This window comes from Ovis canadensis, chromosome 5 (assembly GCF_042477335.2).
Source record: "Ovis canadensis isolate MfBH-ARS-UI-01 breed Bighorn chromosome 5, ARS-UI_OviCan_v2, whole genome shotgun sequence".
NCBI classification, from domain to species: domain Eukaryota; kingdom Metazoa; phylum Chordata; class Mammalia; order Artiodactyla; family Bovidae; genus Ovis; species Ovis canadensis.
In genome coordinates this window covers 34,514,584-34,542,502 of record NC_091249.1, presented here as the reverse complement: position 1 = coordinate 34,542,502, position 27,919 = coordinate 34,514,584, and the positions used below count along the sequence as shown (strand labels likewise).

General features: G+C 39.2%; 1 protein-coding gene and 1 long non-coding RNA gene across 3 annotated transcripts in view; one reads left to right on the top strand and one right to left on the bottom strand.

The window, feature by feature from the left end:
- The window catches only part of RAD50 (RAD50 double strand break repair protein), a 134,271-nt gene extending 110,964 nt beyond the window's left edge, over positions 1-23,307 (top strand). For both annotated transcript variants that reach the window (XM_069591487.1, XM_069591486.1), the window contains exons 20-25: positions 62-189; positions 2,085-2,309; positions 18,638-18,723; positions 19,264-19,406; positions 21,499-21,632; positions 23,027-23,307. In XM_069591487.1, coding sequence (XP_069447588.1) covers positions 62-189; positions 2,085-2,309; positions 18,638-18,723; positions 19,264-19,406; positions 21,499-21,632; positions 23,027-23,213 — 903 coding nt within the window. In that variant the 3' untranslated portion in view covers positions 23,214-23,307. The remainder of the gene's footprint in view (positions 1-61; positions 190-2,084; positions 2,310-18,637; positions 18,724-19,263; positions 19,407-21,498; positions 21,633-23,026) is intronic.
- Positions 23-26,913, bottom strand: LOC138441109 (uncharacterized). The gene is made up of 3 exons (XR_011257243.1): positions 26,510-26,913; positions 4,850-4,958; positions 23-910 (listed from the first exon to the last, which is right to left on the bottom strand). It is a non-coding gene; the product is annotated as an uncharacterized lncRNA (long non-coding RNA).
- Between the last annotated feature and the right edge of the window lie 1,006 nt (positions 26,914-27,919).

Genomic DNA, 27,919 nt, shown 5'->3' with positions numbered 1-27,919 from the left:
CTATGAATCACATGTTGGTAACTTTATTATTTTTGTTAATGAATTTAATATTTACATTTAGATACAAGAAAGGTGGCTACAGGATAACCTTACTTTAAGAAAAAGAAATGAAGAGCTAAAAGAAGTTGAAGAAGAAAGAAAACAACATTTGAAGGAAATGGGTCAAATGCAGGTTTTACAAATGAAAAAGTGCGTTTTTAAAAATAGTCTTTAGTTTAAATAAAGGTCCTTATTATTGACATGTGAAATATATTCAATGCATTTTTTTTTTTAAGAATTTAAACCTGTGCCCAGAGTGTCCTTTCAAACTTGAAAGAAGGTGGGCACTTGCATACAAATACATTTAATGGCTTTATAAACCAAATTACTGAAGAAGTAGTAACACAGAATTTATAGTCACATTGTAACTATGCAGTGATAGCCAGTATTAAACATATCTAATTCACAGACTTTAGCAAGCCTGCTTCACAAGTTAATGGTAGAAAGAATATCTGGCCTCTGAACCCTGCCTGGGTCAGTGCTTATGCTTTCTGTAATTGCTAGCGGAGTTACAGCCAGTTCTTTGTCCTTGGTGACCCATTGTACATGGTCCCAGCTATAATTATGTGCCAGCCAAAGCATTTGATTAATTAGATTCTTCTTTCATCTGGTTTTATTGATACTTGCTATAGTTGCTATAGCTGCTACAGCAGAAAATATTTTATTCTTGGTTTCTTTGCCTTATGAATTCTGTAAGAAGCTGGTTGATGCTGAGGCAGTAGTCTGGTGTTAAAGATTGTACTAGCCAAACAGTTTTTGGTCCCACCTCAGCTGGTTAGATATACTCATTCATTCAGCCATTCCTTATGGAATTTTCATTTTTCTTCTTGACTTCACAAAGAAATCTGGATCAAAGAATGCTTAGGTTTTTCTGAAAGATATAATAAATTGAAATTTAATTTAGTCATTAAAACCTAACAAAAAGTTACTCCTGTGTTATTGTAAGTTCTCTTGGTTTGGTCATTTTCAATCTCATATATCAAGGAACTAAGACTTAACTAGAAGAGCTCTTTATCTTTCAGCCTGTTTGTTTTTTATGCATTAGGACACTGAGACCCAGAAAAAAGGATAATAGGAAATTAGAATGAAAGCCAGGAACATGACCCAGATATCCTAGCTTCCAAGCTGTACTCTTTAACATTGTAATGTTGGTGCTCTTGGTGGCAAGTTGGACGGGGGGGAAGCTTATAGAAAAAGCCTTTAAATGAAACCGTATATTCCTTGCTACTAAAGACCAAAATCAGATATTTTTATAATTCCTTCTGTAATTGGCACATAACAGTGCATTTCACATTCATTCAGACTGCTAAGCACAACTGCTCTTTTTCAAACCTTTCTTCAAACAGGACACAACAGCAATGTCAACAAAACAGAAATCAGGCCAGTTCTTTAAGTATATTCATAAACTTGAGAGGCGTGCTTGGCAAATAAGAGGACACTTAATAAGTAATTGTTGAATGAAGATTTTTAAAGCATATGTTAAAATCTGCATTATCTACCAAGTTATGAGAAAAGTTTAAGTATTTTACTTTTTTGATCAGTGTGATGCTTTTTATACTTATGTAAGAGAACTTTTGTTTTCATAGAGGAAAATAAACTATTAGTAGTATTACAACATAAATTGATAGTTTGAGGTAAAATTTTATTTTGTCTAACATACTGTGAACAAACTGATGAAACCTGTTAGTAACTTCTCAGAGTTGTACACTTAGATCACAATGAGAAGTTTATAAATTTGTAATATTAATCACCAAAAGTACTTTACTTTGGTTAATGTGTAAACATCAGGAACTTTTTCAGTGTTCACATGTTATGAGAGTACTTTATTCAGCACACACAAATCAGCTGTTTAGAAACCTGGATGCTTCAGAGATTTGGAAAGAAGAAAGTTTTCTTTAGTATTGAAGCCTTAAAGAAAAAGCAAGGAAAGACTGTATTCTGATTGGAAAGAGAATGATATATTTATCTAGCTGAAGAAATCTGGCTTTTCTACTGTGGGCTGCTAAAATCTAAAAATGGTCCTCGCTTGTTATTTTCCCTCCTAGTGAACATCAGAAGTTGGAAGAAAAAATAGACAATATAAAAAGAAATCACAGTTTGGCAATAGGACGACAGAAAGGTTATGAGGAAGAAATTATTCATTTTAAGAAAGAACTTCGAGAACCTCAATTTCGAGATGCTGAGGAAAAGTACAGGGAAATGATGATTATTATGAGAACAACAGAGCTTGTGAACAAGGATCTGGACATCTATTATAAGACCCTTGACCAGTAAGTACTGGGGATTTGGTTCCTACTGCAGTCAGTATCAACTAGCATAATTTAGTCTTAGCACTCCCTTTTAACTTTTTTAATGTATTTCATACCTAGCAGAGAATAGAAAAATGTATGTATGTATGTTAAGTAAAGCGTGCTTACTTGAATTACGAAATCAAGTTATAAGGCATATTAATATTAACAAGCATCATGACCCCACTCCCATACCCGATCTGAGAACTCTACCACTATCACTGACTACCGTCCACTGAGACGCTCCTCCTCATCTCAGGCACTTGTCATCCCCACTCCCTGTAACTGCTGACACAGATTTTTGCTCTCTCTGCTTTCAAAAAAAAAATTTTTGTAAAGTATATCACTTTTTTAGCTTTAAAACAAATGATATTCTTTGTACTCTTCTAGAATTTTTTTTTTTTTGCTTGTTTTGTTTTGCTTTTATTAAGTTGCTTATAGCTGTGGTTGATGCATTTTCAGTGATGTACAGAATTCTGTTGTGGAAATTACCATAATGTATCCATTTTCTGGTAGATGGACGTTTGGGTTGTTTCCAGGCCTTTACTAATCTAACCCTTATTGCTAGGAACATTTGTGTCACGTGGAGTAAAAATGTAAGAGATTCTCTGGAGTACACGTGGGAGTAAAATTGCTGGGTTGCAGGGTATGGTGTTTCACAAAATAATGTTAAATTATTTTCCAAAGTAGTTTTAATGATTTATACCACTAACAGAATATAATAGTTACCTTTGATGTATGTTGTGACATTGACTTCGCTGATTTTAGTTTTTGCAGGTTAATGGGTTTTAAATGATAAATCATTATGGTCTTCATTTGTAGTCCCTTGATTTAAAAGAAAAAAAGATTTCGGTTTTGCTGGGTCATTACTGTGGGGCGTCTTTTCCTAGCTGTGGGGAGTGCAGGGCTACTCTCCAGTTGCGGTGTGCGGGCTTCTCTCGTTGCGGGGTCTTCTCTTGTAGAGCACAGGCTTCAGGGTGTGTGGGCCTCAGGAGCTGCCATCCCTGTGCTCCAGAGCACAGGCTGTGATTGTGGCCCACAGGCTCTGTAGTCGTGGCAGATGGGCTTTAGTTGCTCTGCTGCTCTGGGATCTTCCTGGCCCAGGGATTGAACCTATGTCTCCTGCACTGGCAGGCGGATTCTTTACCCCTGAACCACGAGGAAAGCTTTGCAGTCCCTTGATTTCTAATGATGCTGAACATCTCTGTGTTTGATCATGTTTCTTCTTTGAAATATTTGTATTTTGTACCCATTTTTAATGTACTGTTGGTGGTCTTACAGGTTTGCATGTGATCTTTTTACTTTCTTCTAGTGTCTTTTAATAAACAGATTTGATTCTTAGGTAGTTATATTTACTCATCTTTTTAGGTTAGCTCTTTTGTGTCTTGTTTAAAAAATCCTTCCCTATTCCCGCATTTTCTTCTAAAAGTTCTAAAGTTTCTTTCACACTCAGATACATTTAAGTATCTAATTCTAAATTGAATTCTGTTTTTTTTGGAATATAGTTGCTTTACAGTGTTGTGTTTGCAGTACAACAAAGTGAATCAACTCATCTTTGTCTTTTAACTAGTGAATTTAGTCCATTCATTTGATTGTGATTACTTAGTTGTATTTATTTCTGTTTTTCTTTCCTACTTCCCTGACTTCTGTGGGATTGATTTATTTTTCTTTATTCATCTTTTCCCTCTTCTTTGGGTTGTAAATAATATGCTTTAGTTATTTGGATGTTTCCCTTTACTTTTTTTTAACATTCATATTCGACCTAAAAATCAAGTGTTTTGATTCCCAAAGGGGTACTAGAGAAACATTACCAGCATCACCTTGGAACTTATTAGAAATGAAAATTCTCAGTCTCCACTGCAGATCTGGTACATTAGAAATGTTAGGGACAAGGCTTAGCGGGCTGTGCTTTAACAAGCCTTCCAGGTGATTACAGTGCACATCAAAGTTTAGGAACCATGGCTCTGATATGACTTGCTTTACGTTCTTCCAAAACGTTCATTTCTCCTATCTGCTGTGTTTCTATTGCCTGGTATTTTCATTTAACCTTATTTTTATATGTCAGATTAGAAAATAATTAATGTGGTTCATAGCGCTTATTGATAAACCTACATTTACCAATTTCTTACAAATCTTCCTTCTTTAGGTTCAGTTTCTTTCCTTTTTTGAAGTATATCCTTTAATAGTTTTTTTCAGTGAAGAATTGTGAGTAGTAAATTCTTTTTCAGTGTGAAAATCTTTGCTCTCAATCTTGATACTTTAGGTGAGCACAGAGTTCGAGATTGAAAGGATGTTTTTTTCCTTTCGGTACTTTGAAAATATTCCATTTCTTCTTGATCTCCATGATTGCTGTTGAGAAATCATTCTAATTATTCTTTTGGAAGTAATCTGCCTTTTTCCTCTGGTTCTTTTAAGAGTTTTCCCTTATCTCTTGTATTCTGCATTTTTGGGGAGTGTGTCTAGATGTAGGTTTAGTTTTAGTTCTATTTAAGAATTATGCTTATTGATCTGAGGATTGATACCTTTCATTAACTTCTTGGAGTTGGTGATGGACAGGGAAGCCTGGCGTGCTGCAGTCCATGGGGTTGCAAACGTCAGCCACAACTGAGCGACTGAACTACTACTGTAGACCTGTAAAGAGCAAGTATTCATCAGAGAGATCAAGCAGACTGTCCAGAATTACCCAGCTAAATGGTAGAGATAAAATTAGATCTCAGAACTAAGGCCTTTCTACTCCCACTATGCTGTGCTGCTACCACCATCCGTCACCCCTCTTTTTTAACCTTTAGAAAACAAATATTTATATTAAAAATTTTCCTTTTACTTAACTCATACTTCTTGGTTAAGTATTTTATACCTCCTCAGCAAACTGTGTATATATGTATGTGCAAAATATATCTTGTCATGTGCATTAGGATTTTGTTCAATTAAGATTTGAGTGCTTGTACATTTGGTACTGTTTAGATATTGTATACTAAGTATGTAGAGATGAAGAAACAAAGTTCAGAAATAAATCCGTAAATGGTGAAAATTAACCATGATGATGGGAATAACTGAGGGTCTACTTTAGGCCTTTTCTAAGGCAGGATCTTTTTTGAGACTGTGACATTTAAGCTGGAATGTGATCCATGCAAGATATGCAGAAAGCGGAGATTCAGGCATTCCAGATGGAAAGAGAACTGATGCAGAGGCCCTAAGACCAATACAAACATGAGGTGTTCAAGGAATAGGAAGAAGGCAGGGGTGTCTGGGTACAGTGAGCAGGGGAATCAGGTCAGAGAGGAGTGGTCCCCAGAGCATGCCATGCCTTGCAGCTTTGGTTAATAGTTCGATTTTATTCAAAGTGTGATGAGAAGTCACAGGAGTGTTTGAAGCAGGGAGGTAGTATAGCCCGATTCGTAGTTGGAAGAAATCACACTTGTTGCTGTGTAGAGAATGGATTGTGGAGGCACGCGGGAGAGTGGTGGACTGGACCAGGATGGTAGCCGTGGAAATGGAGAGCAGTAGATGGGCTCAAGTTTTGTTTTGGAAATAGAATTTACAGGCCTTGCTTCTGAACTGAATGTAGGGGAGGAAAGGGGGGGGGGGCAAAGGAAGACTGATCCTACATATTTTTTCATGAGCAATAGGATGTTGGGGGAGCAAATTCCCACTCCCTGAAAGGGGCAGGATTGGGGAGGAGAAAGTGTTTTGGACACTTGAAGTTTGAGGTGCACTTTAAGTAGTGATGTAAGGGAGGCAGTTGGATCTATAATTTAGAGTCTACAGTTCAAGGGAAAGCTATACATTTAGGAATTATCAGGACTGATGCTGAAGCTCAAACCCCAGTACTTTGGCCACCTCATGCGAAGAGTTGACTCATCGGAAAAGACCCTGATGCTGGGAGGGATTGGGGGCAGGAGGAGAAGGGGACAACAGAGGATGAGATGGCTGGATGGCATCACCAACTCGATGGACATGAGTTTGGGTGGACTCCGGGAGTTTGTGATGGACAGGGAGGCCTGGCGTGCTGCGATTCATGGGGTCGCAAAGAGTTGGACACGACTGAGCGACTGAACTGAACTGAACTGAACTGATGTAGTATTTAAAGCCATGGAATGAGATTACGTATGGAATAATTGTGGAAGAGATGGGAAGGGTCCCAAAACTCATGTTTACTAATGGAGTGAAGAAGTAGCTGATGAAGAAGGAAAAAAAAATTAGAGGCATAGTAGCTTGAAAACCAAGGAAAGAAACTATTTCAGGAATCTAATGTTATTGAGAGGTCAAATGAGATAAGGACTAAGAAGTGACCCTTGATTTGATAAAATGGAGACTGTTCATGACTTTGAGGAACAAACTTAGTGGCATGGTTGGAACTGAAGCCTTAGCGTTGAATGAGGAGACAGTAGGTGGTAAGAAATGAAGACAGTGAGTACAGTGAACTCTTTATTTAAAAAAAAAAAAAAATTCTGTTGTGAAGAGTAGCAGGAAAATGGGGGCTGACTAGAAGGGGCTTGAACACCAAAGTAGGTATGTAGACTGGTTTTATCCTGAATCTTCTATTTTTTTAAATCCTAAATCTTAAGTGTACGTGATTCTGCTATAAAGTAGCTCTTCCTCTTAGTACACTGACTTGCAGACCTGGGGTTTCATAGGTGTTAACTGAATGGAAAACTGTACCTAGAAGCCCTCCAGCTAACCCTGCAAGACCCTGAGAGCACTGACAGCAGAAATAAAAATTCCCTCAGTGGGACACCTGTTCATTGAAAAAAATCCCTGTTCTGTTCTCTCTGGGGAGATAGAAATATACCTTGTTGTTCCTGTAAAGTTGTAACCGCTCAACAGGAGAGACCATGGTAGGTGGTCCACGGTCTGTATTGACCTGGGCCATGAGTAATGAAGGGCATTTCAGTAGAGAAAAGAGCTTCAATCATAGAGGCATCACGCTAAGCAGAAGGCGGGCATATGTGGGAGCTTGTGGGTTGCGGGGTAGAGCGGTGCTTCCCAGCAGTTTAGGCTTGCCTAAGAAACAAAGGCAGGCTGTTTACTGAGTTCTGTTGTCTGGCATTTAGATGGATTCTTCTAAATGAGAAGAAAAGAAGTGGTACAGATTTCCCCAAAATTGAGTGTTTGTGAGCATATGCTTGCAACTCTTCTCAAGGTTTATACTAGGAGCCTTAAATTTGCCTTCTCACCTAGAAGAAAGTAAGGTCCAAAATTTCCCTCATTGTTTCACCTCTTAGAAGAAGCATGCAGTCGTCCTAATTGTTGCATTCATCTATCTATTTAAGATAACACAGGAAATTAACAGTGCATTTTCAAGAAAAGCTGATTACCATCTGTTATTAGTAATCATCTAAAACCATCACTGATTGTCAGCATTACCAATGGTCAGAGACACTCGACAAGGGGAAAACATCCATTATTTAGAATTTACTATCCCTTATCCACTCCCTTAATAGAAGCCATCAGTTAAAATTAAGTGATTTTGGAATATATCATTCAAAGTACACAGTTCTGCCGTATTCCCAAAATGTTACACTATTTCCCCCCAAATGTGGGATGTTGAATATTAAGTCATACTTCTTCTGCGACTCAGTGGAAACACGTAAGTTTTATATCCAGGGCAGCCAGGTTTCTCTGAGTCTCTCCAGAACCCAGCTTCTTACACTCCGTGAGGGCTTGACGCTGGGCTCACCTCGTGGCTGTCATTCTCATTCTTATCTTAGATACAGCGCAGTTTCACATCAGCCCCCACAGCAGCAAACAAGTAGATTACAAACCCCAATGACAGCTAGTGCCATTTCACAATGACTTGAAGGTTTTTTAACCAAATATTTATCAACCACTATAGCAATAGTGGTTGACCCATTACCTGAATTTTAAAAGCTAATATTTGGGAGTCTGGTCAAAGGAAATTACAGCAGTTCAGTAATTTCAAAGGTTTTAGGAAATTAGTTTAATAGTCTTAAAGGGTTTATCTAGAAAAAGAGGACATTTTTCTTATAAATGTGCAGCTTAAGATTGGCAAGTTAGGGATTTTGAATTGTGGTAAGTAATAAAAATCACTACTAGTTTGGAACACAATACTCAGTAAAATGTGATACTCATCATATCATTTCCCTTACACTAGAGGGCTTCCGCTGACCTATATGTAGGAAGACAGGAAGTTCTCATGGTGGTAACTACAGTAGGGAAGAGTATTCAGTATAATAATGAGCAATAAAATTGACCTTAGCCAGTTTTCTGGCAACCTGTATATCTCAGGAAGTGAAGCGAAGCAAAGTAAAAGCTGCTCAGTTGTGTCCAACTCTTTGCAACTCTGTGAACCGTAACCCACCAGGCTCTTCTGTCCATGGAATTCTCCAGGCAAAAATACCGGAGTGGGGAACTAATGAGTGAAGAAGCATATGAGAAATACATAAAATCTATTGAGGAGTGAAAATGGAACCCCTAACTAAACTAGTTTGAAACAATTTAGCATAGTTGTCTTAAAATTAGGGGTGGATATGTATTTAAAAAGCAACTTTTAAGAAAAGAAACCACTTGTAACAATGTTTCCTGAAGAAAACACCCCTTAACTTCCTAATGACTTCAGATAAACACTGTGCATCTTTTTGACAGCACCCTACGATTTTTAGGCCAGGCTCCAGTTACAATATTCAAAATTTCTGAAATTATATGTGGTAAAACTAGTTGTAATAATTATGTAATTCAAGGATAACATGGTTATCTTAAGCCTTATATAATTTTGTAACTTGCTTACAGCCATCCCTGCATTTGGGTCAGAATTATCTTCCCCCTAGAAAATAGCTGGCAGGAGAGAAAAGTTTGTTTGTTGTATAGCGTCCAGTAAAGAATATTACTATCTTAATTTTGCAATACACTGTTTTTATACAATGAAGCAACAACCTTGCAGGAGAATAAGAAACAATTTAATAATAAAATATTTCAACTTCTTAATTAAAAATACTGGAGTGGGTTGCCATTTCCTACTCCATTTGGTGCAATTTTATGTGCAAGGATGAGAATAGTATTGTTGGAAAAAGTCTTTGTAAGTATAATCTTTTCTACTGCTTTCATTAGGAAGGCTCGTCTTTGGCCCCTTTAATATTTACTGAAATAGCTTGAGTTATGGGGAAATCCAGTTCAAAATTTGCCATTGTACATGCATTTCTGACTTTGAATAGCAAAATGGTAACTAACGTTCCTCAGTAGTTGGAGCCCTGGAGATGGCTTAAATATGAAAGGTGTAACATTTGAAAAGGTGTTTGTCTGGCAGGTGAGGTTTTAGTCTACTTATTATCTGACCACTCCATTTTATGCATTCAATTCTCTGCTAATGACCAAGTCCTGTGATGATTTTAGAAGTGGCCAGAGAGCAGCAGCAAACTCTGAACCACTGTCCTGGGGATGCCTAACATTCTTCACTTGTGACATCAAGCGAGAACCCATGTGTACTTAGAAAGTAGATAACTTCAAGGCTTGCAGAAGCTTTTTATTAAAGGCCTAAGAGTGGAGACAGTTTGACAGCTTAGAACAAAAAGGAAAATCATGTAGAAATTGCCGGGGCAGAAGCCATAGTGCAAAGAGGTGCTGACGGACAGGACAGTCAGCTTGGCATTCGAAGGGTTGTGTGCGTGAAGAAGGAAGAGGGACATGTATGAACACAGCTCTACACACTATATTAGTTCATACTCCGTTCTCTCTCTGTCTCTCTCAGTAGACTATTTTTTGAGCAGTTTTAGGTTCATAGTAAAATCGAGCAGAAAATACTGAGATTTCCCATATACCTCTGTCTCCGCCCTTCCCTGACCATAGCCTATCCCACAGTCATCCCTTACCAGAGTGGTACATTAGATGAACGTCATACTCGCCAAAATCTGAAGTTCCCGTTTGGGTTCACTCATGGTGTTCTACACTCGGTGCAATTAGACAAATGTTTAATGTCATGTAACTAGCCATGCAGCCTGGCGCACTGCAGTCCACAGGATCGCAAAGAGCCGGACCCGACTGAAGAACAACTACTCATATAGCATCATACGGAATAGTTTCACCTGTATGAGTCTTTTCGTCTTTTGGCCTCGTTGTGCCCCCTTTCAAACAGTAAATATCTTAGGCTTTGGTCATCTCTGAGGATCACATTCTAAGACTTTCATGGATGACTAGAATTTAAATACCACTAAAACCATCCTTTGTCCTTATAAAATGCAATAGATTGTTACTGAGATTTTCAAGACAATCTTTCAGATTACCAAGAATATTTCAATATAAGACTGATTTATAAATCACTGTTTTCTTAGATCTTAGAACTTTTCATTTTATTTTGGGAGATCCTTTTTCACAAAACATACACATAACATGTGTCAGTATTATATGCATTTAACTGAGTGACATGTACACTCCAGACACAGGTGGGGCTGACACAGCTAGGCCTATGACCATCTACCTACAATAGTTTCTAGCCTATGAAATTTATGTCTTTGCCTAAGCAGAATCATAGTTTACTAGATGTCATGGACCTTCAAGGTCATTCTTAAGTGTTAATTACCTGTAACATACAGGTGCTGTAATTTTTTCTTCCTTTGTATATCATAATATTTTGTACCACTTAACCCATTCAGCCTTGTATTACAGATATTTTTTTTCCTCCGGGAGCTGGTGATGGACAGGGAGGCCTGGTATGCTGCAGTTCATGGGGTCACAAAGAGTCGGCCATGACTGAGCGACTGAACTGAACTGATACCATTATTCTGCAAATTACAGAACATGGTTCAGATTGGGACTTGAAATTTCCTTGACAGGCTCTGACATTTATTCAACACTTCAATAGAATTACACTGATGAGACATTTTCATTTTCTTCACAGTGCTTTTGCATGTATGTACACATTTGCTTTGTGTGAACAGTGTCACATTGTAGATACGTTTTGGTTTTTTTCACTTTACCATGTGATGAAATTCACATTTGTATAGATAAATACCTCATTATTTTTAATGGCTGCATAATATTCTGCAAGGTGGATGTTACCTACTTTATTTGACCACTGACAGACATATTAGGAAGCCTTTAAGTGTTTGCTACTGCAGATAATGCTACAATGTATGTCTTCTTACACTTGTGCAGATATATCAGAAAGATGGCTACTTAGAAATAGAGCTGCTGGGTCAGAGGGTGTGTACATTTTTAACTTGTTTGTGCCACATTGCCTTCCAAAAGCACAAAGTTTGTTTCTGCCAGTAGTGTATGAAAGTACCTACTTAAATATATGACATTTCTTTATGTCTGCTTTACATATTATCGACTTTTAAAATTTTTGAGTCTTACACATAAAATGTTCTCACTTTACATTTCCCTGTTTAATAATGAGGTTAGATGTCTTTTCATATGTTGGCTGTTTGTATTTCTTCTCCAGGAATTGTCCAGTCATAGCTCTTTGCCAAATTTTCTATTAGGTTGTCTTTTTCTAAGTGATCTACATTATGATTTTAAAATAGATTCTGGATATTAATCCTTTGCACACACACCACAAGGAGTTTTTCCTAGTTTGTCATTTGCCATCAGCTTTCTTGATGGTGTTATCTGTGGCTCAGTGTTTAGGTCAGTGAATCTTTGGTCTTTTAATGCTTGACTTCTCAATTACAAGGGCCTTCCCAGTCCTAAGATTACAAAAAAAATTTTTAATAGTCTTATTTATTTTTAATCTTTTATTTGGACTTTATTAGAAATTTGATAAAAGATAGTGATATAATTTTAATTTTTTCCTCTTCCAAGCACTATTAAAACCTTTCCCATTGACTTGAAATGTCAGTTATAAAGTTCTATATGTAGTTGGTTTAATTTTTATTCTTGTCCTCTATGATTTTATTCATTGGCATTATCTCTCATATATGAACTTTAGAGTCATCTTGTGGGTTTTATTTAAAAAATTATTTAATCTTGTTGGAAGTTTTGTTTGGATTGCATTTAATTTATGGGTTACTTGAGGGAAAATGTTTGCAATATTGAATCTCCCATTGGAGTCCTGTAATGTATTTATTCAGGATGGTTTTGTTCTATTGTCAAGTATTATAACTTTTTCACTTCTCCTGGTATTTCTTAGTTTTTATTGCCATCATGAATAGGATCCATTTTTCTATTATATTTCATACTGAATTTTGCTACAGTAATGTATGTTTATTTCTGACCACCTTGTCAGTCTTAATAGTTGTCAGTTGACTTCTTAGGTTTTCTGAGTATATAGTTATATCATCTGCAGAAACAATAGCAAGTTCTTTTTTGTCCCTCTCATTTAGTCTTCATTTCTCTTTATCGTCTTGTTCAGTTGTTAGGGATCTCCAGGACATTATTTTAGAGTAGCAGTAATAAAAGTTCTCTTTCTCTTGCTCTTAGCTTTAAGAGGAACACTTCTGTATATTTTAACAGTAAGTTTGATGTTTGCTGTGGCTATCCGATAGTCATCTTGTCTAATAAAGAAATTTTTGTTTCTCTGTATTTAGTTTTTATCAAAACTCAGTATTATACTTTCTGACATCTGTTTAAATAATATTTTCTTGCAATCTTTTAATGAAGTGAATTATCTTAATTTTCTGTTGTACCATTCTTGGGTTCTTGAGATAAACACTATTTGGTTGTAATACACTGTTTTTAATATGCTCAGCCCTAAATTTGGTATTATTTAGAATGTTTGTATCTGTATTTGTAAGCAAAATAAGCCTATCCTTTTTTTTCTTACTTATGTTTCTCCTTGCTATGTAGTATTTACATGCTTCAGAACTAGGTGTACCTTGAAGATATGAAAACATTCACTTGTAAAACTATCTGAGCCTGATGGCTTGAAAGATGGCATTTTGACTGCCTGTTCAAATAATTTTGATTATATTCAAGGGCTGTTAATATCCCATTTTTCTCTGATCTTGAGCACATTACTAATTTGATTAAATCTCCGTTTTCTCCCCAGCTTCTGTTTTGTTTTATTGAGAAATAGTTAACATACAGCACTGTATATGTTTAAGGTGTATGGCATAGTGGTTTGATGTACACATGTTATGAAGATTACTAAAGTAGGTTTGGTTAACATCCATCATCTCATGTAGATAAAAAGGAAAAGAAAATGTTGTGATGAGAACTCTTAGGATCTACTCTCCTAGCTGTCTTTTGTCATACAGCAGTGTTAAGTATAGTTAACATATTGTATATTACATACCTAGTACTCTTGCCTGGCAAATCCCATGGACGGAGGAGCCTGGTAGGCTGCAGTCCACGGGGTCACACAGAGTCGGACACAACTGAAGCGACTTAGCAGCAGCAGCAGCAGTACATATTTATAAGTGGAAATTAAATTCCACATGTAAGTGAGATCTTACAGTATTTGTCTTTTTCTGACTGACTTCTTTTAACATGCCTTCAGGGTCCATCCAACATCATTCCAAATGGTAGGACTTCTTTGTTTTTTATGGCTGAATAATGTTCCATTATATGTATAAATGTATGTGTGTGTATAGATTTGATATACTGAGATATACATATGCGTATAGAGATATATATTTCACACCTTCTCTATCTGTTCATTCCATGATGGACATAGGTTGTCTCTGTCTCTTAGCTGTTGTGAACTGTGCTGCTGTGAATGGGGGAGGGGGTGCAGATAGCTTTTCAAGTTAGTGTTTTCCTTTCCTTTGGATATATTCCCCAAAGTGGAATTACTAGATTATACGTTGCTTCTGGTTTTAATTTTTTTAGGGCTCTATACTGTTTCCCGCGGTGGCTATAGAGTTCACAGTGTGTCCTACCAGCGGTGCACAAGGGTTTTCTTTTCTCCACATCCAAGCCATCATTCGTTACGTTTTGTTGGTGATGGATGTTCTAAGAGGTATGAGGGGTTCTTTCATTGTGGTTTTAATCTGCATTTCCCTAATGACTGTTAGCATCTTTTTCATGGACCTTTTAGCCATTCGTATATGTTCTTTGGGAAAATGTCTGTTAAGGTCCTTTGTCCATTTTTAAGTTGAGTTTTGTTTTTTTTTTCCCCAGGTTGTATGAGTTCTTTATATATTTTGGATATTAACTCCTTATCAAATACATGGCTTTCAAATATTTTTCCCACCCCATAGGTTGTCTTTTCACTTTGTTGTTTGTTTCTTGTGCAGAAACTTCTTTTAGTTTAATGTAGACCCCCACTTTGGTGTTATTGTTTGTGCTTTAGCTATGATTTCCAAAAATCATTACCAAGACCCATGTCAAGAACTTTCTTCTGGGAGTTTCATACTTTCAGGTTTTACATTTAAGCCTTTGATTCATTTAGAGTTCATTTTATGAGTGATTAAAATAGGGATCCAGTTTCATTCTTTTACATGTGAGTATCCCGTTTTCCCAACACCATACTGAAGAGACTGTCTTTTCTCCATTGAGAGTTTTTGGTTCCCTTGTCAAATATTAGTTTACTGTATGTGTCTGGGTTAATTTCTGGGCTGTCGATTATGTTCTGTTGATGTATTTGTCTTTTTATGCCAGTGCCATACTAGTTTTTTTTGAAGTCTCTTTTTATATTGAAGTATCAATATAGTTGATTTACAATGTCATGTTTGTTTCAGATGAACAGCACAGTGATTCAGTTACACATATATCTGTATATATTATTTTACAGATTCTTATTCCTTATAGGTTATTACAAAATATTGAGTATAATTCCCTGTGCCAATACAGTAGGTCCTTATTGGTTATCTGTTTTATTTACAGTAGTGTGTATATGTTCATCCCAACCTCCTAATTTATCCCTCTCCTCCCTTCTTCCCTTTGGTAACTATAAGTGTTTTCTGTGTCTGTGGGTCTATTTCTGTCTTTTAAATAAGTTTATTTTAATCTTTTCTTTAATTCAGATTCCACATATAAACAATATCTTATGATCTTTGTCTTTGTCTTTGGCTTGTTTCACCTTAGCATGAACATCTCTAGGTCATCCCCGTTGCTGCAGATGGCATCATTCCGTTCTTTTAATGACTGAGTAACGTTCCATTATATTCATGCACCACATCTTCATCTCTTGATGGACGTTTAGGTTGTTTCTGTGTCTTGGCTGTTATACAGTGTGCAGTGAACATCAGGGTGCGTGTGTCTTTTCCAGTTTTGTTTTTCCCTGGATACATGCCCAGGAGTGGGAATGCTGGATCATATGATAGTTCTGTTTTTAGCTCTTAAAGGAAGTTTCATCTCTTCTCCATAATGGTCGCACCACTTCACATCCCACCAACAGCACAGGAGAGTTTGCTTTTCTCTGCTCTCTCTCCTGCACTTATTGTTTGCAGACTTTCTGATGATGGCCATTCTGACTGGTTTGAGGTGATACCTTATTGTAGTTTTGATTTGCATTTCTTTGAGATGTTGAGGATCTTTTCATGTGTGTTTTGATTATCTGTATATCTTTTCAGAAATGTCTATTTAGATCTTCTGCCCATTTATTGATGGGTTGTCTTTTTTTGGGGTTTTTTGAGCTGTGTAAGCTGTTGGTATATTTTGGAGATTAATTCCTTGTTGGTTGCTTCTTTTGCAAAGATTTTCTCCCATTCTGTGGGTTGTCTTTTCATTTTATCATTTCCTTTGCGCTGCAAAAGGTTTTTAATTAGGTCCCTTTTGTTTGTTTTTAATTTTCATTACTCTAGGATATGGATCCAAAAGGATACTGTGCAATTTATTTTAAAGTGTGTTTTGCCTGTGTTTTTCCTCTAGGAATTATACAGTGTAGTCTTGTCTTTAGGTCTTTAACCCGTTTCGAGTTTACTTTTGTGTGTGGTGTTAGAAAATGTTCTGATTTCATTCTTTTACATGTAGGTGTCCATCTTTCCCAGCACCACTTATTGAAGAGACTCTTTTCTCCGTTGTATATTCTTGCCTCCTTTGTCATAGATTAATTGTCTATGGTAGTACAATACTGTTTTAATTACTATAGCTTTAGTATAACTTAGAATCAGGAAATACAATACCATTGCGTTGTTCTTTTCTCAGGTTTGTTTGGCTATTTGGGGTCTTTTGTAGTTCCATGTAAGTTTCAAGAGTGTTTTCTATTTCTATTAAAAATACCATCGGAATTTTGATAAGAATTGCACTGTATTACATACATGGCTTTGAGAGGTATTAACATCTTAACATAATTAATTCTTCCAATCATGAACATAGGGATACCTTTCCATTCTTTTTTTCATTTTGGCTGTGTCGCCTGGCTTGTGGGATCTTAATTCCCTGACCAGGGATTGAACCCATGTAGTTACTGTAATCACTGCATAGTGGGGCTATAAACTCCATATTAGCAGAGAGAGAAGATACAAAGTGGGATTCCCATGTGGCTCAGTGGTAAAAGAATCCACCTGTCAATGCAGGAGACGCTGGTTCGATCCCTGAGTTGGGAAGAGCCCCTGGAGTAGGAAATGGCAACCCACTCCAGTATCCATGCCTCGTGAATCCCACGGACACAGGAGCCTAGCGAGCTACGTACAGTCCATGGAGCCAGAGTCAGCCATGAGTGAGCGACTGAGCATGCATGCAAGATGCACAGTGAATGGTCCGGCAATTGCTGACATCAGTGCTGCCTGCCACACTCCTGGGCGAGTGTAAGGACTAGTTTTTTCTGTCAGCAGACCCACACATGGGTGAGGATGCACCACCTCCGATGTCCCAGGGAGCCATGGTGTAGACTATACGCATGCATCTTGGACATGTGCGCCCCACCTGGAGCTTGTTCTCCACATTGAGAGTGCTTATTTATGCTAATTATGGACGATTTTTAACTTGAATGGAAAGATGACATTTTTTAAAAGTCATTTGAAGAATCAAGATCATAATGTATAAAGCTAAGGATCACATGATTCACCTCAAGAACATTCTCTGAGGTTTTTTGGTTTTAAACAAATACTTAGAAGTTGTCTCTCTGTCCTTTTGAAAGAAGTATAAAATCTGAGGTAAATATATAAAAGTAGAAAATAGAGACTTGTTGCATTCTCATCAACAGGCAGAATATGGTTTTTTTCCAGGGTTTATACTTAAAAATCCTTCATCTGATATTTAAAATGTATTTATGTTGAGTCATTTCTTTCTCTTTTGCTGGTAAACCAGAAGATCATGAAATGATTCTGCAGAGGCAGGAGCATTACGTTCAGTTTCTTTTTTTGTATATATCAGATAAGAGACTTGCAAATGGGAGTGTGTCCGCCTCACATCCTTTGTATGGTGATGGCAGTGATGTTTGCCTTTTTGTGACTGTTGCAACATTTATTAATTCATAAACCCACTTCCAAAGAACCTAAGGGCTTTTTGGCGAAAGGTGACTATAGTAAAAACGATGTTAGATTTTGACAGGCTACTTTTGTTTTTACAGACATTTCTTTTCTTTTTCGTATTTCAAAACTACTAGTATTTCAAGAGTGTTGTGGGGGGTAGAGGGGTGCACAAAAGTTAATGCACATATTTGGAGTTAGGATTTCTGAATCTTTAACTAGGAAGGGAAAATAACATTTTGAAGTTCAGGTCAGCTTAAGCCTCTATATCCTCCTCTCTGAACCAGCACTTCTGGTTGGTAAAAAGCTCACAGATCTCAGAGACAAAAGCAGCTTCAGAGGTTGACTTCGGTAAACTGTAATAAAATAGAAGAGAAAAAAAAGGCAGCAGTTCCAGAGATTCACCTATTTTCCCATGGATTAAGGGACCCTGTACACCTTCTATCCCCTCTTTAACTCACTGTCATCCGTTTAGCAGAGCTTCCTATATAACCAGTTGGTATCAGTAGAAACAGCACTTCTGTTAAACCTAAGGAAAAGTCTCATAAAAAACTCTTTTCAGAAGTTTTCACAGTACTTAAGCATTTAAGGGAATGTTTGTCTTACCATGGAGCTTCCCTGGTGACTCAGATGGTTAAGAATTTGCCTGTAATGCAGGAGACCAGGGTTTGATCTAGAGAGTGAAAGTGGAGAAGGATAAGGACCCTGGAGTGCTGGAATTATATATGCCTGACAGTTTGCAGTACTAGCCAATAGTAAGGTTTTGGTTCTATTTATTTTTTCTAGCTCTTACTATATTCTACTTTTATTATTAATATGGGGGAAGTTATCTCACTGTTATGATGTTACTTACTATATATATTATTAAACATTTTGTATATTTTTTAATATATACTGTTAAATATATTGGTCTTCCCTGGTGGCTCAGATGGTAAAGAATCTGCCCTCAATGCAGAAGACCCAGGTTCGATCCCTGGGTTGGGAAGATCCCCTGGAGGAGGAAATGGGCAACCCATTCCAGTTAAATATTATGTTATCTTTACCAGTGGATTCTTTTTCCAGAGCAATAATGAAATTTCACAGTATGAAAATGGAAGAAATCAACAAAATTATTCGTGACCTTTGGCGAAGTACCTATCGTGGACAAGGTAATTAACATGGTGTAACATGAATGCTCTTTCTAAAGCCCTGTGTCAAGCTCTTGCTTCATATGACCTCTCATCATGTCAGTATTACCTCTAGATCCCTTTCTGAACATCTTTCAGATTTTCTAAGAATTCTTATCTTGACAATATCTTGTAGAAAGAAAAAATGCAAAGTTTTCTATTCCAAAGCCTGACAGGACTTACAAATTTGGCTATGGTACAGATTATATTTAGCTGATGACATAATAGGTTCTGTTGAAGTGCAGATAGGGATAAGCTGAAATGAGATAAGAAGAAAACCATTAGGAGGAAATTCTTAATAGGGGAACTAAGAAAAGGGCACAGCTGAGAGCAAGGGTTGGTTGGGTATCTGGTTGCTTCTGGCCAGGAATCCTCATAACCAGGGAAAAGTTTCCAAACCACCCAGTGTTTCCCCTGGGAATCTCAGCCTCACATGTTGCTTATAACGCTCTTTGATAAGGTTTGCAAATGACAAAAGGCTGCAGAGTATAGGTTCCTAAAATCTTCTTCTTTCTGTATCAGATATTGAGTACATAGAAATTCGATCAGATGCCGATGAAAATGTATCAGCTTCTGATAAAAGGAGGAATTACAACTACCGAGTGGTGATGCTAAAGGGAGACACAGCCTTGGATATGAGAGGGCGTTGCAGCGCCGGACAAAAGGCAGGTATCTTCATGAACGTAAGGCCACCTGTACACAGAAAATTGACAGAGAAATGATCGTCAGCACAGAGGAAGCAGCCAAGGTGCCCGTGAATGGTGGGAAGCTCCTTATAGCGTCATTGCTGCCACATGAAGTGAGCCAGGCTCACTCACTCTCATTACACTCTCAATTCTAACCAGCATTTCCTGCAACATTGTATAATGTAGGCTTTTAGAAGAAGGGCCTGAAGCAGTCTCACAGGATAGCGTAAATGTAGAGCAAAAAGCTGAAGGCCATTCATTGTTTCATGGCATTCCTTATGAGAATAAGGTTATTTGATCATCAGTTATAGACCCACACTAATTTATGTGCTACCAAGAAAGAAAAAACTCAATAGTAATTCTAAGCTGCATCTTGATTTCAGAGAAGTCAAAGGATAAGGAACGGTATGTTTTAGAATCGGTGACATACAGTATTAGCAAACCAGACCCTAGATTGAGCCAGCTGAGGCATTACAGTAACTGAGTCTGATAGAGAAGGCCGCCTCACCATAGGACTGAGTCCCCACCACCACTCCCCAGTCTAGCCTTGGGGCCTGGGGACCATCTGAAAGCAGGGTTTACCAGAGGCAAAGGCTGTGAAAGCCACAGGTGCCTCTGCCCCACCGCCACAGGGACTCAGTGCTGGGCCAGGCCACCCAGCTCTGCAGGGAGCTCTGGGAGGAAGCCGAGGCTGGATGTGCAGAGCACAGAGGACTGATACTTCAGAAAGTTGGGAAGATAGGACCTGCATCCTTGGGGAACAATGGTGGGTTCTTTCACTGTGCGCTGGTTTGTCCCCAAAATGTTACCGGTTTTTTATCTTCCTCCTTTGCAGATTAGAAGAGTATTATCAGTATTACCTCTGGACCCCTGATTCTTAACAAAATTTTATAATTCTGTAAATGGATGCTCACATCATCTGAGTTATTCACATTAAAAAGTTTGCAATTTTTTAAAGACACTATGCATATATTTTTGTCATCAACCCAGACAGCTGATACCAATTTATAAGGCATCTGCAGATTATTATCTTAATCAGATTGCAAAAATGACAAATTTGTGATCTATAATCAATATCCCTTGAGTTTGAAACATGTCTGTCTGGATTAAAAATACTTTCTGAACAAAAGCGGATTTCCTGCAGCTACTATAAATTATAAAAATGAGTGCTCGTGTTTCCTTGGTGTTGAGTCACAGCACAGACAGATGCTTTGTAGAGGTGGGCCAGGAGCTCCAGCCCTGCTCCACTCTGAATGGGCGCTAGTGGCGGCAGGAGAGGAGGGCTGGCCCATGGCCCTGGCGTCTTCAACCTGCCAGCCTGCCCTGCGCGCCAGAGAAAAGCTCTGAACTGCCCTGAGATCAGTCACTCACTCACTGATGCACCTTTGCTCACAAATCTGGGGGTGGAGGGGACATTACAGCTCACACACAAAGAAGTGTATACTTCCTAAACTAGTCCTTCCCTCTTAATTCTGTGACCCTGGACCCTCAGATGGCTTCAGTGGCAGTCTCAGTGTTAGGTTTCTGTTATCCACAAAAGCTCCTCATAGTTTTGGTTGTGTGGATTTTCTACAGTCAAGCTTAAATAGAACCATACTTCTGTACTCATAGTTTCCCTCTCCCTCCCTCTCAGAATCATACACACAAACATTTAAGTTTGGATTAGAGCAACGGTGCCACTTTGGTTCCACAGAGCAGAGAGATTTAAAGGTGTCTCCAAGAGAAAAGGTGTCTGTGAGGCTCTAGAAAGTGTGTTATATCCAAGTTTTCTAACATCATCAGGAAAATAGCCAGATTATGAATTTTTAAGGTTGTTCATCTTATACCACTATTAAAATTGTCAGTAGCATTAGATAGGTGTTAACTGCATTTCTGATGCAGGTCTCTAATTGGAAGCTTTGTTACACCTGACATGAGGTGTGGCCTGGCATTTTAATGAGGTGCACCTAAGGTCAGTGAGCCTGTGACACTGCCCCACCTGTCCCTTCAAAAGACCTGGTGCCAGTCTGCCTGTTTTCCTCAGGTGAATGAGAAACGTGTGCAGTGCTGAGCTCTGGCCCCCTTTTTCCAGGTATTAGCCTCACTCATCATTCGCCTAGCCCTGGCTGAAACATTCTGCTTAAACTGTGGCATCCTTGCTTTGGACGAGCCAACGACAAATCTTGACCGAGAAAACATTGAATCTCTTGCACATGCTCTGGTTGAGTAAGTATCTCAAATTTGAGGCCAAGTTATGACTGTTTTTAAAGGAAGAGTAAGAGAATTCTCTGGTGAAAATTGAATCCTCTGTAGATGTGTCCTCCTTGGGGAACTGGTTCTACCAGATCTTAGGCTTTACCTTGCTAGTAATTTTTCAGATGCTTAAAAAAAGAACTACCTGGTGAACAGATGCCCCAGACACATCCTACCTCTCCCCAAGAGTGTTCACATTGAGGGTTTCCTGGCTTGGTTTGGTTTTCCTGTAAACCCACCAGAGGGGCCCATGTGTCTTAGACAGGAGTTAGCGTGCTCCACTAAAGCATTTCTAGGTGGTAATAGTGGGTTTTAAACTCTCCCCAGCTTCTCACATGTGTCAGCGTCTATGAGGAATGACAGCTCTTACTCAAAGAGTGTATTAGTGGTGAAGTAGAATCCAGACTGCAGACACGCCTATCACAGTTCACGGGTGGGGTGGTGCCAGCTCTAGGGGTAGAGAGCCCTTGCTTCTGCACGGTGCCAGCAGAGGCCGGGAAGTCTCCATGAGATGGAGAAGCTCTTCTGGGGGCTCTTCACTCCAGACAGACTTCCTAGCAGAGAGAACGTTTCCTGTGATGGGAGACTTGAGTGGCCCCAGAGCCAGCTATCTCCGGCCATCTCTCTCAGCAGTCCCGTGTGACCCACAAGCATGGGTTGGTGCTTGTGAAACCTAAGTGCATCCAGCTCCAGGCAAGGGGTAAATAAGCGGTTAGTTAAAAGAAAAAGTCTCAAGTCTCAGACTCATAACTAGTTACCTCAGCATATAGATAACAAGCAAAAATGTTCTCAGTACACCCACTCGGGCCCCCTGTGTGTCATACCAGTGATGTGTCTAGTGACTGGTGGTGGCAGAATTCTAAGTAGACCCAGCTCCTAAGAAGGCAGTGGGGCTCACAGTGTTATTCCCCTTGCCTGTAGTCTTTTTGAATAGTTTTCTTCCAGAGAAAACTAATGTCAGGTCAAGAAAACCCCAGGAATAAGTCAGACTCCTAAAGTTGAGTGGCACAGATTATTAAGGAAAGTGCAATAAAACATGTCTACCTGCTTTAAGAATAAAACTAGTTCATCATGTATTCTCACCCGTCTTTAAACTAGACCTCAGTGAAGAGTCAGGCACACATCCCCACTGTCTGGAGAGGAGAGAGACTGCTACCCGGCTGGCCCGAAGGCCTGGATCCACCCCACCCCTCCCCCCTGCCACTTCCTGCAGGGCTGTCAGAGGCCCTGATACTCACACGACACAGGAAAAGCCTGGTCATCACACACAGCACACACTTTGTGTCTGACAGGGTTCTCAATGGCTTTTGCAAATAAAGGAGAGAGTTATGTATGTTCTTTAGTAATAAAATGTTATATTGTTTCAGGATAATAAAAAGTCGCTCACAACAGCGGAACTTCCAGCTTCTGGTAATCACTCATGATGAAGATTTTGTGGAGCTCCTAGGGCGTTCCGAATATGTGGAGAAATTCTACAGGATTAAGAAGAACATTGAGCAGTGCTCAGAGATTGTGACATGCAGTGTTAGTTCCCTAGGATCTTATGTTCATTAAAAACATTCAAGACTTACATACTTTAGAAACACTGGTCCTCTGGCAACTGCTTGTTTCTGGTATTGAGTCAATATGAAAATGTTCTTTCAAATAAGCTTTGTGTCTAGCGTTTTTAATGTCTGAGAGGTTCAAAAACCATCAAAAGTGTTCCACATGAAGTTTGGGCTGATTCTCTGAACTCCGTTCCTCTCCAGGCAGCACCTGACCAGCCTCAACAGCAGCAAAGATGCGCTCAGCCTCCCTGCTCCCCCCCTGCGCTAATGAGGAAGCCTGTAGGACCTGAAGCTTCTTACTAGACGTTCACCTCTCACAGCGCTAGTGAGAAGTAGTTTCTCTGCCTGGAAGCTACAGTTTGGGCATTAAAAAAAAATCAGTGTTAAGATTTACCTCTAAATTTAGTTCATTGGATGTGGTTTTAAAAACTGAGTTATCAATATTAATATCTGAAGATGAAAGAAATGATTATTAATATCTGGCTCTGCTCTTTACAAATCTAGGTAAGTGACCTCTTCCTCTTGGGACCTCAGTTTCTCCAACTAAAATTTGCAGTAGTCAAATGGGGGCTTCAGAGTTTGAAAGGAATCTTAAGTAATTTAATTTCAGTGCCCACTCTATTCCCTCCCCACATATCCCTACCAGGTAGTCCCCAAACCTGGGCTGTCTGAAGATAGGAAGTTCCCCACTGTGCACATCCATTTCTGGAAAGCTCTGCACAAAAGCAAGGCCTCCTCCTCACTGGGGTCCTGACCCGCCTTCTTGCAGGATCTCTAACTTTCCCATATGTCTGTGCTATTTCGTCAGCTTGGCCTTACCAAGTGTCCCGACTGCTCTCCCAGTGTGCAGCTCTGGTGGGGACAGGAAGCAGGGCTTGCTTCTGACGGGATCCAAGCAGCCCTGGAAAAGCCAGCCCCGTTTTCATTCTAGATGTTGTTTCTAATACGAGCCCAGTCATAGCCTGTCCCTCAGCTGACAACTTGAAGCCTTTCACAAGCAGGCCACAGGAGTGCTACCAAATCACGCACTCGTGAATTAGACTTTCAGCGTCCATCAGTCACGTGGCACAGTCACTTTTGTGCCATCTGCGACTCTAATGAGCGTATGGCACAGACAGCCTTTTTCAACACAAGTCTAGAAAAGAATTAAGCCCTCAGGCTTTCAGCTATCTGTGATAGGCTGAATAATGGCCTCTGAAGATACTAAGGTTCTAATCTCAGGAACCTGTGAATGTTGCCTAATAATATGGCAAAAGGAACTTTGCAAATATGATTAAAATTAAGGATCTTGAGGTGGGGAAATGATCCTGGTGGGCTGAATGTAATTATGAGTACCCTAGTAAGGAGGGGGCAGAGAGGATGGGTGGCAGAAGAGAAGTCCTGACTGTATTGAGAGGCAGAGACTGGAGTGATGCACTTTGAAGGTGGAGGAACAGCTATAAACCAAGAAATACAGGCAACCACAGAAGCTGAAAAAAGGCAGATTCTTCTCTCAGAACCCCCAAAAGGAACCATCCCTGCTGACACCTCACTTTCAGTCCAGTAAACTGGTTTTTGGACTTATGGCCTTCAGATTACGTAAGAGAATAATACTTGTTTTAAGCTGCTAAATTTGTGCTAATTTGTTACAGCAGCAATGGGAACTAATACAGTATCCACTGTATATAACCAGTTTCTGTGCATCTGATGGTGATTATGTACCACTTTGAGAAAACTGGAAAAGGATTCAGTTTTCAGACGAAAACTTCATCATTTTCTGGTTCACATAAAGAACCTTGTTTGAGGAAGTCTGGTCCAGATCCTCACATAATCCCTGGAGGAAAGGGCCAAGCAGTAGAACCACCACTCCAGCCACCTGCTTCTTGTCCACTGACTAACTATGTTCAGTCATCCCGAATAGCGCTGAAAAACTAAAATTGAGAGAAATGCAAATCAAAACCACAATGAGGTACCATCTCATGCTGGTCAGAATGGCTGCTATCAAAAAGTCTACAAACAATAAATGCTGGAGAGGGTGTGGAGAAAAGGGAACCCTCTTACACTGTTGGTGGGAATGCAAACTCGTACAGCCACTATGGAGAACAGTGTGGAGATTCCTTAGAAAACTGGAAATAGAACTGCCATACGACCCAGCAATCCCACTGCTGGGCATACACAACGAGGAAACCAGAACTGAAAGACACGTGTACCCCAAAGTTCATCGCAGCACTGTTTATCATAGCCAGGACAAGGTAGCAACCTAGATGTCCATCAGCAGACGAATGGATAAGAAAGCTGTGGTACATATACACAATGGGGTATTACTCAGCCATTAAAAAGAATACATTTGAATCAGTTCTGGTGAGATGGATGAAACTGGAGCCAATTATACAGAGTGAAGTAAGTCAGAAAGAAAAACACCAATACAGTACACTAACGCATATATATGGAATTTAGAAAGATGGTAACGATGACCCTATCTATATACAAGATAGCAAAAGAGACACAGATGTAAAGAACAGTCTTTTGGACTCTGTGGGAGAAGGCAAGGGTGGGGTGATTTGGGAGAATAGCATTGAAACGTATATTACCATATGTGAAACAGATCGCCAGTCTGGGTTTGATGCATGGGACAGGGTGCTCGGGCCCGGTGCACTGGGATGACCCTGAGGGATGGGATGGGGAGGGAGGTAGGAGGGAGGCTCAGGATGGGGACACATGTATACCCATGGCTGATTCATGTCAATGTATGACAAAAACCACTACAATATTGTAATTAGCCTCCAATTAAATACATAATTTTTTTAAAAAAAGAAAAATCTAAAATTATTAGCCAGGCTAGCGTGATATCAAGAGTGGTACCATGAGGAAAGAACAGCAGACCAATCCTCACTCGGAGGATACAGCCAAGAATTCTAAGAGAGAACAAGTCAATTCCAGTCATCTTTTAAAATAAATGTAATAACCAAGGTGTCTTTATCCCAAGAATGTAAGAATATTTCAGAGGATAACTGTCACAAATCCTTACCATAGTAAAGCCAAAGGGGAGAAATTCCGATAAGATACCCAACATTGACCATTACTTGATAAAATTCAACACCTCCTAGCTTTAGTAAACTCAGTTTTGTAAAGAATAAAAGAATATTTTCTTAGTGTAATTTGTCTGAGTTAATTTAGTCATCTTAATAGTAAAAGATGAAATACTTTCCATTAAATAAAAATACCAGGTAACTTCCATCAACATATTTTTGAAAGCTCTAGTCACTGAAATAAATAACAAAAAGGCAATACAAGATAAATACAGCCAATGAAACAGTTACTTACAAATTAAAACAGGACTCCCAGTTTCGAGTCTGGTTTCTTCTGAGGATGTGACTTCCCTCACAGCCCTTTTGAGTGACTTTCTCTCCTATTTCCCTCATGCCACTGGGCTTGGAGGTCGAGTAGGTGCCCTTTTTAAGCTTTTCACCGCTGCTTCTACACTGTTGCCCACCCCTTACCCTCTAGACACACACACACATGAAGATGAATGGACGTCACAATATGGAAGTTAAGAATATGAGCCAGACTAGCTTTAGGACCTTGGGCAAGTCATCTATCCTCTTTTGCTCCTGTTTCCTCATCTGTAAAAGTAGCTAAAATGGTGCCTACCTTGTGGTAGCGGTATGAGGATTAAGCGACTTTTAAAACTGCTTAGAACACCCTGGCACATAAGTAAGTGTGTATGTATTTAAGGAAAGCGTCACCTCATCGGTTTACTCTTTCTTGTTGCAGTTATCTTTAGGCCCCAGCCTGGCCCCAGTCACTCCCACTTAGTGACAATTTTAGCTCTCAGTTGAGAATTATTCTCCAAACTAATTTCATGACCACTGGTAATTTCAGAATCCAAATGATGGTCTAACATATTTAGACCTCTCAGCTCCTTGCTGTTTCTTCCAGTGAGGAGACACTCCATAGTTTTAGCCAGAGTCCAGTCCTTTAACAACAATAACCACAGCTCTCCATGTTTCCATTCTAAGCATCTACAGTGACCTCTGGTATCTTTACAGTTCACTCCTGGGATCTCCAACTCCAGCAATTCTTTAAGCCCACCAAGATTTCTTTTTCTGCTATCCATAAAAACATTTATTCGCAAGCATGCACAAACAAAAGAGGTCACACGAAACTCTTCATGAAGCTCCATGAAGTCCCAGCTCTTTGTCCTCACCAGCATTCTTAGCAAGCACCGTGCTGGAAAAGTGCACTGGAAGCCCACCACGATTTCAATCCATTGATTCTACCACTTTTTCGGTTCTTCCCGTCCCTCATGCCTGTAATTTCATGGTCTTTAAATTCCATGGTCCATCCTAGTATCACTGTCTTGCATAAAAACTCAACTTTCTTTTCCCTCTTCCGTTCACAAGTTTTTCTCACAGAATCCAACCCTGGCAAAGCAGGACTCCCTTACCCCTGCACATGCAGTTTCTTCTGCTGGTTCTGTATTTCCTTGACCTTTTGGTGTTGCCCTGCTTTAGAGCTCACCCTTCATCTGCATCTCTTTTCTTATACTGACTTATTTGGTGACATCATCCAGTCCCACAGCTTTAAAATTATCTTAGTTTGAGCTCTCCCAGAAGTAAAACCTGACACAGTGATTCAAGCGAAAGTTAACAGTAGGAGGTCAGTTCAGTCGCTCAGTCGTGTTCAACTCTGCAACCCCATGGGCTGCAGCACTCCAGGCTTCCCTGTCCATCA